This window comes from Leptonychotes weddellii, chromosome 3, assembly GCF_054177405.1.
Source record: "Leptonychotes weddellii isolate Sample4059 chromosome 3, ASM5417740v2, whole genome shotgun sequence".
Taxonomy (NCBI): domain Eukaryota; kingdom Metazoa; phylum Chordata; class Mammalia; order Carnivora; family Phocidae; genus Leptonychotes; species Leptonychotes weddellii.
In genome coordinates, this window is record NC_138371.1 from 49202248 (window position 1) to 49219419 (window position 17172).

Genomic DNA, 17172 nt, shown 5'->3' on the forward strand with positions numbered 1-17172 from the left:
TCAGGTCATGATCCCAGGGTCCTGGGATCGAGTCCCACATCGGGCTCCTTGCTCAGCAAGGAGCCTGCTTCTCGCTCTGCCTGCCTCTGTCTCTCTCTCTCTCTGATAAAATCTTAAAAAAAATATATTTAAAAAAAATAAAAAAAAACAAAACTGACAAATCTTTGGCTAGATTAAGGAAAAAAGGAAGACTCAAAATCAAGTGAAAGAAGAGACATTACTACTGATACCACAGATACACAAAAGCTCATAGAGACTACTCTGAGCAATTATATACCAACAAACTGGATAATCTAGAAGAAATGGATAAATTTCTGGAAATAGAATGTACCAAGACTGAATCATGAAGAAATAAAAAATCTGAAGAGTCAATAACAAGTAAACAGATTGAATCAGTAATCAAACCTCCCACAAGGAAAATTCTAGGAGGAAATGGCTTCACTGGTAAATTCTACCAAACTTTTAAGGAAGAATTAACACCAATCCTTTTTAAACTCTTCAAAATGTCGAGGGTGAGGGAATAGTTTCAAACTCATTCTACGAGGCTAGCATCACTCTAATACCACAGACAGATATATAAGATTATAAGACTATAGGCCAATATTCCCAATGAATACCGATGCAAAAATTCTTAACAGAATATTAGCAAACTGAATTCAATAGCACATTAGAAGGATCATATATTGTGATCAAGTGAGATTTATCTCTTGGGAATCAAGGATGGTTCAACATATCAAATCAATACATGTGATACATTGCTTTACTAGAATGAAAGATAAAAATGATATGATCATCTCAGTAGATGCAGAAAAGGCATTTGGAAAAATACAACATCCTTTCATGATAAAAACTCTCAACTAATTGGGTATAGAAGGAAAATACCTCAATATAATAAAGGCCATATATGGCAAACCCACAGCTAACATCATATGCAACAGTGAAGGCTTGAAAACTTTTCCTTTAATATCAGAAAGAAAACAAAGGTTCCCACTCTCACCACTCTCATTCAACATAGTACTAGAGCATTGAGTCAAGATAAAGAAAGAAAAGGTATCCAAATCGGAAAGAAAGAAGTAAAATTGTCTTTGTTTGTAGATGATATGATCTTATATATACAAAAAAGAAACCCCTAAATACTACCAAAAAAAAACCTGTTCAAACTAATCAATGAGGGTGCCTGGGTGGCTCAGACTGTTAAGCGTCTGCCTTTGGCTCAGGTCATGATCCCGTGGTCCTGGGATTGAGGCCTGCATCAGACTCCCTTCTCAGCAGGGAGTCTGCTTCTCCCTCTGCCCCTACCGCCCCCACTTGTGCTCTCTCTCTCTCAAAAATAAAATCTTAAAAAAAAAAAGAACTAATCAAATAATTTAGTAAAGTTGTAGTATATAAACTCAACATACAGAAATCAGTTGTGTTTCTAAACACTAACGACAAAATATCTAAAAAAGAAAATTCCATTCATAATAGCATCAAAAACAATAAAACAGGAACAATTTTAACCAAGGAAGTGAAAGATCTATACTCTCAAAACTACAAGACTTTGATGAAAGACATTGAAGAAGACACAAACAAGTAGAGAGATATCCCATATTCATGGATTGGAAGAATATTGTTAAAATGTTCATACTACCCAAAGTCATCTGTAGATGTAATACAATCCCTATCAAAATTCCAATGGCATTTTTCACAAAAAGACAAAATCTTAAAATTCATATAACCCCCCAAAACCCCAAATAGCCAAAACAATCCTGAGGAAAAAAAGCATCACACTTCCTGATTTCAAATTATCATACAAAGCTATAGTAATTAAAACAGTATGGCACTATCATAAGACACATAGACCAATGGAACAGATTTGAGACCCAGAAGTAAACCACCATCTACGTGGTCAACTAATACTTAACAAGGAAGCTAAAAAGACTCAACAGGGAAAAAACAGTCTTTTCAATAAATGGTGTTGGGAAAACTGGATAACCACATGCATAAAAATGAAATTGGACCATATCTTACACCACACACAAAAATTAACTCATAGTTGACTGTAGACTTAAACATAAGGCCTGAAACCATAAAACTCCTAGAAGAAAGCATAGGGAAAAAGCTCCTTGACATTGGTCTTAGCAATGATTTTTGGATATGACAGCAAAAGCACAAGCAACAAAAGAAAAAATAAATAAGTGGGACTACATCAAACTTTTATTTTTTTATTTTTATTTTTGTGTGTTTTTTTATTATGTTTATCACCATACATTACATCATTAGTTTTTATGTAGTGTGGGACTACATCAAACTTTTAAAAAGCTTCTGCACAGCAAAACAAGAACAACAACAAACAATCAACAAAATGAAAAGACAACATACAGAATGGGAGAAAATATTAGTAAAGCATATATCTATCTGAAAAGTGGTTAATATTCAAAGTATATAGCCAAAACAAACAAACTAAAAACAACGCACAATCATACAACTATTTCAATAGCAAAAAAATAATCCACTTAAAAAATAGGCAGAGGAACTGAATAGACATTTTTTCCAAAGAAGGCATACAGGTAGATAATAGGTACATGAAGAGATGTTCACCACTACTAATTGTAAGAGAAATGCAAATCAAAACAATCGGATATCACCTCACACCTATTAGAATGGCTGTCATCAAAAAGACAATAGATAACAAGAGTTGGCAAGGATGTTGAGAAAAGAGAATCCTTGTGCACTGTTGGTGGGAATGCAAATCAGTGCAGCCACTATGGAGGTTTCTTTAAAAATTAAAAATAGAGGCACCATATGATCCAGCAATCCCACTTCTGGGTATATATCCAAAGGAAATGAAAACAGAATCTTGAAGAGATGTCTGTACTCCCATGTTTATTGCAGCATTATTCACAATAGCCAAGCTATGAAAACAACCAAAGTGCCTGTCAATGGAAGAATGGATAAAGAAATGATATAAATACAATGGAATATCATTTAGCCATGAAAAAGAAGGAAATCCTGCCATTTGTGAGAACATGGTTGGACCTCGAGAGCATTATGCTAAGTGAAATAAGTCAGAGCAAGGTAAATAGTGTATGATTTCACATGTGGAATCTAAAAAAAGCCAAATTCATAGGAACAGAATAGAATGGTGTTTACCAGAGGCTGGGAGATCAGAGTAATGGGGAGATGTTGGTCAAACTTCCAAACTAATTTGGAGTACAACTTCCAATTAGAAGATAAGTTCTCAGGATTTAATGCACAGCATGGTAATTATAGTTAATACTGTATTACATAAGTGAAAGTTGCTAAGGAAGTACATCTTAAATAGTCTCACTGCAGGGGTGCCTGGTTGGCTCAGTTGTTAAGCATCCAGTTCTTGATTTTGGATCAGGTCATGATCTCAGGGTTGTGAGATCAAGCCTGCTTCAGGCTCTGCATTTGGAGACTACTTGGGGTTCTCTCTCTCCCTCTCCCTCTGCCCCTCACCCCCAATCTCCCACTCTAAATATATATATATTTAAAAGATACATATATTTATTAAAATGTTAATATAATATATATTATATATGTGTGATGGAGATGCTAGCTAATCCTACAGTGGTAATTGTTCTGCAGTCAACACATTGTACAGCTTAAACTTACACAATGTCCTATGTCAATTATATCTCAATAAAGCTGAAAAATTGGAATACTAATATTTCTAAGTCTAAAGTTTGTGATGCCTCAAAGTGTCTTCAATGATCTCCACAAGAATTTAAATGTTTTTTTAAACACCTTTAAAAACCCAATTAATATTACAACACAGTTTAGTATATGATATACCATAGGCAAGAAGGGGGAAGTAATGGATTAGTAATTTCACAGATTAAACCACAGAATGTAGTAGCTTAAAGAAAGTTGGAAATCATTACCTTAAAATATGAATTGAAAAAGTGGAAAGGTGAAAATTAGTGGATTCAGATATTCAGGGAGTCACTCAATGTTTAAACATGGTCCTATTTGCCTCTACACTTTATACATATTAAATATATGTATATTGAAATATATATCAATTAATATAAATAAATATAAAATATAAGTGAAATAGATACAAAATATGTAATATATAAATTATCTATAAATATATATGTATTTATAAAAATAATATATAAATAGTAATCTGATAAAATCACAAAATAAATATAGATTGAATATTCAACATAGCAGCAAATTTCAAAATGAATGCTAGATACAGCTATTTCCTTTCTCCATGGATTTTTTTTCTTAAATACCAGTGAAGTACATGGAAAAAATGAAAATCCAAGGAAGCCATATATCTTATTTTGAATATTTATATTTAAACATACCTCTGTATAGTATGGAGAAATTAGGAATCTGAGAAGTTAAAAGCCCATGAAATAGATTTTAAGCAGACATTTGTACAGCAGATGCTTTTTTTTTCTTAAGTTTTATTTATTTGACAGAAAGAGAGAGACAGCACAAGCAGGGGCAGCAGCAGGTAGGGGAAGAAGCAGGCTCCCGGCTGAGTAGGGAGCCCAGTGCGGGACTTGATCCCAGGATTTTGGAATCCTGACCTGAGCCAAAGACAGACACTTAACTGATTGAGGCACCCAGGCACCCCCAGCAGATGTTTTTATTTCATGTTTGAAGTATAGGAAAAATGAACATCAATGCATAATTTATACAAATGCTTATAAAATCACTGAACAATCCTATAGTGAAAGTTATTAGAAGAATTGACTTCCATTCTTCTATATATAAATTCCTTAATAATGTAATTTCATTTTAACAACCAAAAAAAAAAAAAAAAGTAGGAAGAACTATGACACAAATCCAGAGCAGCTTTATTATGATGCTGTTAATTTACATCCATGTATAAAACTATTCTGCATTGTGATTGCTCACATTGATTTGGGAAATTCTTATTTTTTCTTCTTTTTTTAGAGATGGGGGAGAGGGGCAGAGTGAGAGGTAGAGAGAGAATCCCAAGCAGGCTTGCTAGGCTTGATCTCACAACCCCCAGATCATGACTTGAGCCAAAATCAAGAGTCGGATTCTTAACTGACTTACAGACCTAGGCGCCCCTGATTTGGGAAGTTCTTTAAGAGGGTTTTTGTCATTTCCAAGACATTAGGCTTGGTATATTTTCTATGTTATAAAAGCCTTCTTGTCAAAGTGCTTCATGTGTATATTTTATCTTTAGTTTTCTAATGGAGAAAACTGGGAACAGAGATGGAGTTTTGTACGTCCGTTGTTGACTTGTAAGAGTGCTTGCTGTAAGGTTCTGACTCAGGGCTCTGTCCAGGAAGTGCTCAACTGTGTGAACTAGCTGAGTGAAGGGAGTGTGCGGACATCTGATAATTTTTGACTTCACATTAGGATAGAAGAACTTACTCTCTGTGGTACTGGAGCAAGAGACTAAGAGGGAAGTGGCTGGGCTGTAGACTCACTTGGTTCATAAACTTGAATAAGCCACTGATCTTTTGCCTCAGTTCTCCAACTCCTATGACAGAAGTGCAAGGTTCCTGAGGGGCCCAGCCAGATTCAATGGTTACAAGTTTTACAAATCTAAAGGAATTTGATGAGGATGGTGTTAATTAAGGACATCAGGGCATATGCACAGCAGGTGCTCAGCAAACATTTGTGGTGAGGCCATCGGCTCATCCTGATAGCAGGAGCTTAAGGCAGGGACAAGCCAGAAGCAGAATCTAAACTCTACATAAAGTAAATTGACTTTGCTTTTGAAGTCCTTCCTTTATGAATGTGGAATTTGTGATAGGAAACTGGTTTGCTTAGGGTGGTGTGAATTGTGTGGGGTGTGGCACAAATGAGCTGCTACTTTTGTTTCCATTTTCCACTCTGTGAGTTTCTCTCATCTTGTTTCCTGTTTTTCCTAAAAGCTGAAGTATATGAATATCTTTTTTCCTGCAGGTGTTAGTTAACTTCTTTATCCTTCCGGACATTCTCAGCAATCATTGCCTTTCATGTTGGATTTGATGACTTGGGTGAGTGATGTATTAACAAAAATGGAGATTCTCATAGCAAGGGACTTCTGTGTGAACACTGGTATGAGGCATTCTCACTTGGAGTGAGGATGCAGATCTTAAAGTCCATACAATAAATTTTTAGAAACTCAGTTAAGTTTAAAAAAAAATAATCTACAGTAGAATTTTATTAAAACTGGATTTGTCATTAACCGACGCCAACAAATTATGAAACATCACTCCATATAACTGAGAAAGCCCATTGTTAACACTACTTTTACATATGTACACAATATACATATATGCACACATATGTATATTATTATATATGTAATATATATTCACATTAATTTCTTAATGTTTTCATGTTTCTTACTAAAACCTCATATTTTAAAAAGAAACTTTTTTTCTTTTTAATTCTTTACATACTTCCTGCTTAAAATCCATGGATAATACCATCCTGTGTGGGGTATTTGATTTTCATGTCCTTGGGTTTTACATTATATTATTTTTTTAAATATTTTTTAATATTATTATTTATATTATTATTTATTTTTATATTATTTTTCCTTCCTTGGCAAAAATTCTTACTGCTGGGAGAAGTGACAGCTCACCCTCAGTGTCACTGCTGGCTTCCCAAGCAGCTGGAAGGACTTCTGCTCTTCAGGCCTCCCTGGGGATTACTCTGGGCTGGAAATTCTCAGCCTCAACTAGAGTTTAGCAGTAGTTAGGAAAAACAAAAGAAATCTAATTTTCCAAAATCAAGTTGACTAAGACTCCTATCTTCTCATATAACCACCCACTGTTCTGAAGGGTAACTCTTAGGACACTTGATTATGTTAAAAGGAATTGGATCAGAGAAAGAACCCTGCTACATTGGGAGCCTTAGAACACAGCTCAACACGCGTAGGAAATCTGGTGACTTAAAATTAAAAAAATAAACATTGCACATGAAAGCTTTTCAGTGATTTTTTTTTTTAACATTTTCTGGCTTGAAATGTTATATACAGCTCTCTTTTTCAAAAAAAGGTTTTCCCAAATCAGTAATAGCCACATATTTACTGTTCATTTTAACTAAAGCCTACATATATATTGGACAGTTTTCCAGGTCATACATTGCTCAATATAGAGAATTTTCAAGAAAAGATGTACATAAGTATTGATATTTTGCACATCATTTTTGGTATACTATGCTTAATAATAATAATAATACAATCACCTTTGATCTTTTGACCAAGTTTTCTTTGGACTTGCCTGAGTTTTGTTTTATTTTCCTTACCATTTGTAGAAAGGACATTTGCTGGATATAGAAGTCGCTGGTTTATAATTATTCTTCCAGGTCTTACAGAGAAGCTAGGGATTTATGTCATTAAACTTGTTTAATTGTAAGGAAATCTATGGAAGTTCATGTATAGATAAACTGTCAAAAGGAGCATGATGTTTTGGATATGCTGTTCTTCTGAAGTGAAACTTAGATGACCATAAAGAATCATCCCAAAGGAGCATTGTGTTATTATTTGCGGGTTGGGTACTATGGAGTTCCTCCTACTTCCTGCTTTCACTTTGACTCCTACGGCCTCCTCTCCATGAAGAGGTTTTTTGTTGCTGTTTTGGGGGTTTTTTTAATTTTGTTTTTGTTTTTTAACAATGTTAAGTCAAACAATGTCCTTCCTTCTATGAAACCTGCAGTAATATCCCATCTCACTCAGTAGGAAATCCAGTCCTTACTTTGGCTAAATAGCAAGGTAGCCACAAAATTATTGTCCAAATGGGATTCTTGAGAGTGAAAGGACCCTTAAGAGACATTATGCTGGGGCAACAGATGTAAACCATGATTGCCCCAAGCAAACCAGGATATAGAAGCACCTACCTAGAAAGTCCGATATGAACTTGCCACCACTACCGCTCATCTTCCATCGGAGTCCTTTTCTCTCAAGCCTCACTTAGCTCCAGCTATACTGACCTACTGGATGCTTTTCAAATATAACATAAGCATGCCCTGCCGCAGATGCCTGGGATGTTCTTCCCTGAGATATCTGTCTTGCTCTTTTCAATTTAATTCTGGTCTGTAACCAAATCTCATCTACTCTTAGAGACACCTTTTCTGATTCCCTTCTAAAATAGTATCCCTCTTCCCCTGTTCACTCTCTCCTCCTTACCTTGCCTTATTTTTTTTCATAACACTTACTATATTCTGACATAATTATATATGTGCTTTTTGTTTCCTGTGTGGTGTTGTCCCCTCCACCAGAAGGCAAGCTCCATCAGTGCATGAACTTTGTGTATTGCTGTGTGCCTGGTATCTAGAATAGTGTCTGACACTTAGTAGGTATTTAATCATACTCGACGAATGAACAAGTGAATACATGCCTAGAAGAATGAGCTGATGGCTAGAATGGAGGCTGTTTTAGGGGGAAAGAACAATTTCCATTTACTTATAGATGGAAATTAAGTGAGAATGCTAATAATCTAAAATAAACTAGAAGTACCAGGAGGAGTATTAAAGAATATAAAGAAGGATGTAGGGAAAATTTTGGCTAAAGTCAGTGTTAAAGATGGTATTCTAGACATGATGACTCACAGAAATGTTTTTACCATCTGATTATAGTAAAATAATTTCCTCCCTGGTAATGCATATTTTATGTCTTTCTAATATATTTAATCCATTTGGGTTGCTGAGCATGTGTTTTAATTCACCTTAATTTTAAAAATTTATTTCAAAATTTTTGGCACTTACTAGATTTAGGATATCCCTTAACAGATATTGTTGTCATCTCAGAAACAATAATATATGACTATCAGAATACCACCTATGTACCATTTTTTTAAGTGTTTTACAAATATTATCTTATTTAATCCTCCCCCAAAACATATATGATGTAGGTATTCCCATTATCCCCAATTTGCAATGAGGAAACTGAGGCACAGAGAGACTAAGGCAGTGGGACTTCAGAACCCATGTTCCTACCCCATTGCCTTTGCCATATTGTGTGATTTATTTTGTTGTTGTTTTGTGATCATAATCAAGTTTATTATTCCTGTTAATCTCTGTATTCCATAGAAATACCCTGAAAATATCCCCTGATTTCTCTGGCAAATTCTAAATATGTGATTCAATCTACTTAAACTACTACTGGTTGTTATTCCCCTAGCTTTAATCATAGTGTATTTTTAGGTTGGTTGCTTATTTTATTGCTTATAATCTGTCTTTTCTCATTGGAATGTTACCTTTTCAAGGGTAGAGACCTCTGTTTCACTCACTGCTGTATTTCTAATGCGTAAGTGCCTGGTATGTAGCAAATGCTCAATAACTGTTGGTTGCATGAATAAATACTGACTGAATGAATTGTATTAAAAGTGTATTTTTTTCTATATATAATGTGATTGAATCAGTCAGCCAATATTTATATATTTATTTATTATTATTATTTTTTTAAAGATTTTATTTATTTATTTGAGACAGAGAGAATGAGAGACAGAGAGCATGAGAGGGAGGAGGGTCAGAGGGAGAAGCAGACTCCCTGCCGAGCAGGGAGCCCGATGCGGGACTCGATCCCGGAACTCCAGGATCATGACCTGAGCTGAAGGCAGTCGCCCAACCAACTGAGCCACCCAGGCGCCCAGTCAGCCAATATTTATAAGCATCAATTCTGTGCCTAGTATGGTGTTCTGTCTATGGCACTTGTAAATACCAGGTCCTCTTCTAAGCACTTTACGTAAGCAACTCTTTTAATCTCTCCAATAACCCTACAAGGTGGTCTGAAAAGATCCCCCAAAATGGTAAGACATGGCTCCTTTCCATATGGAGCTTCAAATCTAGTTGAGAAATAATACTAATGGAAATGAAATAGTTAGAAAACAAAGCAAGTTTGTAATATAAACATATTAAATTTTGGCAATAGTCAAATTTTAGAGAAAAGGAATATAGGCAGGTGTTTCAACTTTTAAAAGGAGTGGTAATTCATCTTGGTCTTAAATGATGGGAGGAATTCAGATAGATGAAGGGAGGAAGGGGATGATACTCCTGCAAAGAACAACTAAATTAAGGTAGAGACCAAGGATGATCCTTGGGGCCTGGTAATAATCGTATATGTCACTGAGCAGGTAGGAGGGGCAGGCCATAGATAGCTTTGAAACCCAGGCAGAAAGGTTTGGACAGGAGGTGGTGGGTATCAGTAAATCACTGCGTGTGTGTGATTTATAAAGTCAGGAAAATAAGTCTTCCAGCCGTATGTGGATTAAATGGAATAGAGTATAAAGCACTTGTCCCAGTTCTTGGCATGTAATAACTATCACTAAATGGTAGCTATTATTATTCCTGCTAATAATAATAATAGCAGAGAAAGTTTTGCCTTGAATTTTTAACCTGGATAAATAGAGTCATTCTGGTTTTTTTTTTTTTTTATGTCAGGTCTATCTAATTTGTCTTTATAAAGTTTATAAACTTTATAAAGTTTAACTAATGATAATATTGATTAAGACAAACAACTGGGATTCTCTATGAAGAAATGGGGAGATCCCACATATACTCCAGTAAAGAAAATGTGTTGTTTTAATGTCATACCCATAGACAGAGCTAAAAAATAATCACACGAGGGTACCTGGGTGGCTCAGTAGGTTAAGAGTCTGACTTGATTTTGGTTTGAAGTCTTGATCTTGGGATCCTGGGATCAAGCCCTGCCTCGGGATGCACACTCAGTGGGGAGTTTGCTTGTCCCTCTCCCTCTGCTCCTCCCCCTGCTCATGCTCTCTCTCTCAAATAGATAAATAAAATCTTAAAAAAAAAAACCACATGATAAAGTTTCCAAACTACTAGCAACCTATACTTTATTAAAATGTACTATTGCCACCATGAAAAACAGTGTGATGTTTCCTCAAAAAATTAAAAATAGAATTACCATATGATACAGTGATTCCATTTCTGGGTATATACACAAAAGAATTAAAAGCAGGATCTCAGATAATTTGCACACCTGTGTTCATAGCAGCATTATTCACAATAGCTAAAATATGGAAGCAGTACAAGTGTCCATAGATGGGTCAATGGATATGCAAAATGTGGTGTATACACACACACACACACACAATGGAATATTAGTTAACCTTAAAAAGGAAAGAAATTCTGACAGGTGCTGCAACATGGATGAACCTCAAAGACATTATGTTAAGTTCAATGAGCCAGTCACAGAAAGATAAATACTGTATGATCCCATTTATATGAAATACTTAGAATAGTCAAAATCATAGAGACAGAAAGCAGAATGGTGGTTGCCAGGGGTTTGGGGGAGGAGGGATAGGAGAACTACTGTTTAATGGGTATAGATTTTCAGTTTTACAAGGTTAAAAGAGTTATGAAGATAGGTGGGTGTAATGGTTGCACAACATAATGTGTTTAATATCTTTGAACTGTACACTTAAAAATAGTTAAGATGGTAAATTTCATGTTATATGTATTTTAACATAATAAAAAAAATTGGGGAAAAGAAGTGCTATTTGCAACTCTACAGAATCCAATTATAGCTTTTTGATATATCCCCATGGAAGATACTTCACTAAAATTCAGCTGGTATAAAAACAGGCATTTCCCAGAGGGATAAACAAAGAAGGCATAATAACCTTTGTAAGATCCTCCATAAACTTCAAAGGATAGGAGAATGCCTGTAAGGTTTTTTGTTTTGTTTTGTTTTTTGGGGTTTCTTGTTTGTTTGTTTGGTTTTTGTTTTGTTTTGTTTTGTGATGGTAGGGGAGGTGGAGTATAAGCAAACTGTATCTCAAAAAGCTTTTTAAAAAAATCCATCTAATTATAGTTAATATACCAATTTTCTTAGTACAATATATTTCATACTAACTATTCTCCAAATTGTTTCCCAGAGTTAACAGTGCAACTTATAATTAAATATTATGCTAGATGAAGAAACACAGGCCAAAGTTCAAAATGAGCTATATGTGGATAGAGAAATCTGAACAACAAAACTTCTGTAGGGGAAAGGACTAAAAAGTCAAAAAGACAGCAAGGGATGGGGAGAAAAAAAGTGATCGAGGCCTTTTAAAGGTTTCAAGGCCAAGAATTTAAATTTGAAAATATTAGTCTGAAATCACTTAAATTCATGTATGCAGTTTGCATTATTGTCCATGTCTCCCAACGTAGAAAACAGTTTCTTTACGCAACACCCCAGCCCTGCTCCATCTAATTAACAGAGAAAGGTCATCTGCACACAAGAAGGCCCTACCTTTGCTGCTGAAGAGCTGGATTAATCTTTTAACAAAGTCTTAAATATTTCTAATTGCCTTTGCCCTTAAACCTTGGTATTCTCAGACTTTCAACCATATTTTCTGTCCTCTTCCTTGGTGTGGACCTGCGGTGCCACACATTCCAGCCTGCCCTCCACACCCTTTGCACAATCATCCATCCTAAGTGGGGCTTTATGGACAGAACCACTTTTTTCCTAGCCATCGTCTTTGCAGCCTGCTGACAGAGGTCCCTTTGCCTCTTGAAGGTTTATATACAACTATGACACTATGACACTATGACACACACTGAGTTTCTTTTTCTTTCTTTCTTTCTTTTTTAAACACACTCAGTTTCTAACAGTAAGATTAACTTGGAGTAAAAAATGCACTGTGTATTTTGGGTGCAGGTCACTGTTTGCTGTTCCGGTTGGCAATGTACACAATGATTTAAGCAATACTCCTTTGGGCATTTTAGTTTAGGGTGTGGATATTATGTGACACAGCTGTCAACTCTTGGTTTGTTCTTGAGGGCAATTAGCAGAAAACTTTTTTCTGTTTTGGTTTGTTTGGACTATTTGCTCAAGCAGAAGGAGCTTGCCTTCGACACTGAGGCAAACTCAACAAGGAGGTCAGGTTGGTTCTCCATCTCTGCCATGAAATGAAACCATTTATGATATTTTCTACATCCTGGTATCTCTTGGTATCTACTCTCCTGAGCTTGCTCCAGCCTCTCCCTTCATGGCATCAGATAAAGATTGTGGGTCCCAGGAACTGGGATCCAGGCATGGTTTCCCTCTTGCTGGCCAGCAGGAAGGTGCTGAGACCAGAGACCTGGGTAGTAGCTATATAACTGTTTGACTCTGTTTATTGCTTTATCCTCCATTCTGGCTTTGTCCCAGAAGTTTCCAATGGCTCTAGCAGATTTGGAGTCAGTATCTCTGATGTATTTGCATCTGACCTCTGACCTAAACCGCAGTGTTATTTTCAGCTGTTCTTTGACAGGGAATCCAACAGCTGCTGTTTAATACCACAGACAGCTTGTGACACACGCTGGGTTTCTAGCAAGAGGATTAATCTGATGATCTTGGGCTCTGATTTGAAGCTGTCTATAATTTTCCTGCATAGGGGGTGGAGAAGAATAAAAATGAAACCTGAAGTACATTGTTATCCTTTTTAAAAAATTGCAGTAAAATATACAGTGTTAACCCTTAATTAAACAAACAAACAAAAAAAACATTTTATTGCTGCAATTAAAAGGTAATAACAAGATAATTATTTCCTGGTAGTTGTGATAGTTGAATTTGAAAATGCTAGTGAGTGGAGTAAGTAATCACAAAGAAATCCTGAAATGGTAGATACCGATAATTGCTCATTAAAATATTTTTTACATGTCCCTAAGAAATCTGAAGCTCTGAGAAAATGTGACCATGCCACATAAACTTGACAAAAGGCAATAAGTTTTAGAAAAGCAAATTAATCTAAAATTATAAGCAATTTTGTGGCTTAATTCCAAAATACATACTAGAACTTATTATTTTTTTAAAAAAGATTTTATTTATTTATTTGACAGAGAGAGACACAGCGAGAGAGGGAACACAAGCCGGGGGAGTGGGAGAGGGAGAAGCAGGCTTCCCGCTGAGCAGGGAGCCCGATGCAGGGCTGGATCCCAGAACCCTGGGATCATGACCTGAGCCGAAGGCAGACGCTTAACGATTGAGCCACCCAGGCACCCCTAGAACTTATTTTTAAAGTACATTTTGTGGGGTTTTCTTTGCATAAGGGAGACTTGAAAATCTTGAAAAGATTGATATCCAGGTCCATGATTGGCTCGTTTCAAAGTCCACCCTAGCTATAATAGATTCAATGGCCAAATTAATTTGGGTTGTCAGGATGTAAGTTTTTTTCCCTTTGCTGTTAAACATCAACTGATAGGCAGAGAGCTAGAAACTGCCCTCCCCATTTAAGATAATGGCAAAAATATCAGGCACTTAGTGTTACCATACCAGGGGTGTGGCTGTTCTTTCCCATTCTCTTCTCTCTCCCCTCTCGTGATAAACTCAATGGGGTTGTCTATTTTTAACCTCCTGTTCTTTCCTTTTGGCAGAGTAATCAGTGCGAGCTGAGCTCCTTCCCTGAATGAATCCAACTAACCCCAGTGATTGCCTTCTGAAATGACCAGCAGACACACATCTGTCCAGAGGCTGTCCAGAGTATAAATTCTGGTTCTAAAGTATCATGTCCAGCCAAGGAAGTCCTGGTGTGGAGTTTTCTACGACGACAGTTAGTTCAGTAGCTGTTCAGGCTGGGGACTCCAGAATCGTGATAGCTGTCATAAAGGTAAGACAACTTTCCTTTTTCTCTGTGGCTGTTGGCTTTTTGCAGGGTGTTAATAATCCTAAAGAATGTTCCACATAGTCAGCAGCACTCAGCATATAGAAAATAGCACAGAAAGTACATCTTACTTGTAAGTTTAAGCAACTTACTATGGTTTCTCTTTCAGTTAGTCAGAAAACATCGACAGCAGCTTAATTAAAACAAAAACAAAAAACTCTACCATATACTTTCAATTTGATTTTTAAAGGCAAGGTACTCATGACTGCAAGTTCACAGGCTGGAGAATCAAGGGGACCTGTAAAATGTTTGTGATTTTTGAGAGTGGATGTGATGGAGGACGGAAGAGGACGGTCCCAGTAGATACGGGCTGGCACTGTTTTGAACATGATGGAGGGCAGGGAACACCTAATAGGAGGCTCTGATATGTGCCCTCCGCAGCACTGCTTTTGACATGGTAAAGGCACTAGTAAATCCTTATCACATTTTGGGGGAATGAAGACCCTGCCAGGGAAGGTGCAAAGGGCAGGCATCAAATTTGCCCTTATCAGCAGGAAGTTGAAGCTACTTGAGGCTTAAGGCTATTGCATATTTTATGTCAAGTAATTTGCTGATTTGCAAAGATGGCCACATACCTTTAGGTTGAAGAAGACATCTATGATTTTATTCCCTATGAAATGTCTTGCAGAAACCCTTGAAGCATTATGCTTGGATTTAGACAAGTCACTACTTCACGAATTCAGTGTTTAATGAAGTGAACAAGGCAAACAAGCTGGTGCTCACCAGCCAGTTACTTTCAGGACCTCACAAACCTGAGCTGAATGACTTCTCTGACCTTTGTTAGAAGCCTGGACTGAGGCCTGTTTAATTTAACTTAATTGCTGTGAATTTTATGTTAATATGAAAAGTTGTTAACAGGAAAGCAGCACTTGATACTATGCAAAACAATTCACTCTAGAAGCACTGAATATAGTGTTCCTACTGATGTGATTCCCAATGCTCTTGAGACTTAGCCCCATGCAAACAGCACCTCTGATGATTCCCTGGCCCTTGAGTCCTTTCAAAGGCAGTAGGTGGGCATGGAAAGAAGCCTGAGGCAGAAGTAGCAAAAAATGATAATTTGCATGTGATTTTATGATGCTTTGAGTAACTACAAATTTCAGGAGTGAGGGAAAAGAGGCAAACTCATTGTTTTAAAAAAGTTAACTTTTCTTTCCCTCAAATAGGAAACATTTCTTAGAGCAGGAAGAGGAATAATGTGTATGGGATAAATTATAGGAGAATCAGAGGTCAATTGACAGTGCAGGGGAAAAAAACCCTAAAATTATGCTGGAAATACTTATTTTAACTTGATTGTGTTTCTAAGAATGTTCCCTCTGACCACCCTCCACAGCTTCTTTAACTTACTGCTGTCCCAAATAAAATAAACCGCAAGCTATTCAGAGTAGAAAGTCCATCTTAAAGAAGTGTCTGTGTCTGATCTGTATGGGTTTGTTTCCAAATGGTCTTAGGGCACTCATGATCTGGACTAGCCACACATATTTTTCGTTTCTCTTCAACACTTTGCTTATCCATGTGCACGTGCCTTTTAGCAGTTCCTCTTGCTTAATCAGTTGTTGCTTCTTAGAAAAGCAATTCCTCAGGAAATGCAATGGTGAATTATATCTTGGAGCAGTGGAAGTGTCCTACGTGTGTAAAACAAATTGGCTGCATTCATACAGCTGTTGTCACATGCATTTAAATTTATTGACATTTTCATACATACTTTATTGATTACTCAACAACAAAAGTTGGAAAATGTTATGTTTTTAACTTTACTGTAAGATAAAAATCTGTTGCTTCATCTGCTGTTTATTCTTCACAGTTGAACCAGTGAGGTCAATGTAAAGACACTGATCAGCCTAAATAGCATTTATAAAACCTTTCCCCTTTGGTGAAGTTTGCAGCCTATTTGCCCCTATATGCAATTTCACTCTTTTTATGGAATTAAGTTTTGTGAGAGAGAGAATGTACAATTGTGTAACATGTTCTGTAATTTTATAATATTCAATAATACACAATCTATTGTATGTGTTCTTCATTTGAGAATTTTTAATTTAAATACCGTATGCCAAGAGAAAAGAATTTACCCTAAGAGTGAAAAAAAAGACAGGGAGTAGATTTATATTAAACCTGTTATATTTCAATTTCAGGAAGGCCTATCTCTATAGAAAGAATAAAATGTTCACAGTAAAACTGAAACAGAAAAAAAGAAAGAAAGAAAGAAGAAAAAGGAGAAGGGTAAAGGGGAAGAAACAAGAGGAACTAAAAGTGCATTTTATTTCATTTTTATTTATAGTGTGGCAAGTGGGTGCAACTTCAATTGGCTGAATCACAGCCCAATCTTCTAGAAATTGGTAGCAGTCAAGATGAGACCAAAAAACTTCTTCATGATCATGAACTTCTTTTGGCCAAGCTCAAGGTAAGATATTAAAATGTGAAGCAGATACAAAATTAAAAAGAAAATAAAAAGCTATTTCTTATACTTCCTCTTGATTTCTCTGACATCACTGGCCTATTGCCATTGTAATATACTGCCATATAGATAATGGAAAAGCTCTATAGTTATTTATGAGCAAATACCAGCATTCGAGAGAGGTAACAAGATTTT

At 36.2% G+C, this 17172-nt stretch overlaps 1 protein-coding gene across 5 annotated transcripts in view; it reads left to right on the forward strand.

Annotated features, from left to right (window-relative positions):
- Positions 1-17172, forward strand: part of CCDC141 (coiled-coil domain containing 141) — a 205280-nt gene that overhangs the window by 2861 nt on the left and 185247 nt on the right. For all 5 annotated transcript variants that reach the window (XM_081814059.1, XM_081814054.1, XM_081814055.1 and 2 more), the window contains exons 2-4: positions 5908-5981; positions 14296-14528; positions 16861-16983. In XM_081814059.1, coding sequence (XP_081670185.1) covers positions 14427-14528; positions 16861-16983 — 225 coding nt within the window. In that variant the 5' untranslated portion in view covers positions 5908-5981; positions 14296-14426. The remainder of the gene's footprint in view (positions 1-5907; positions 5982-14295; positions 14529-16860; positions 16984-17172) is intronic.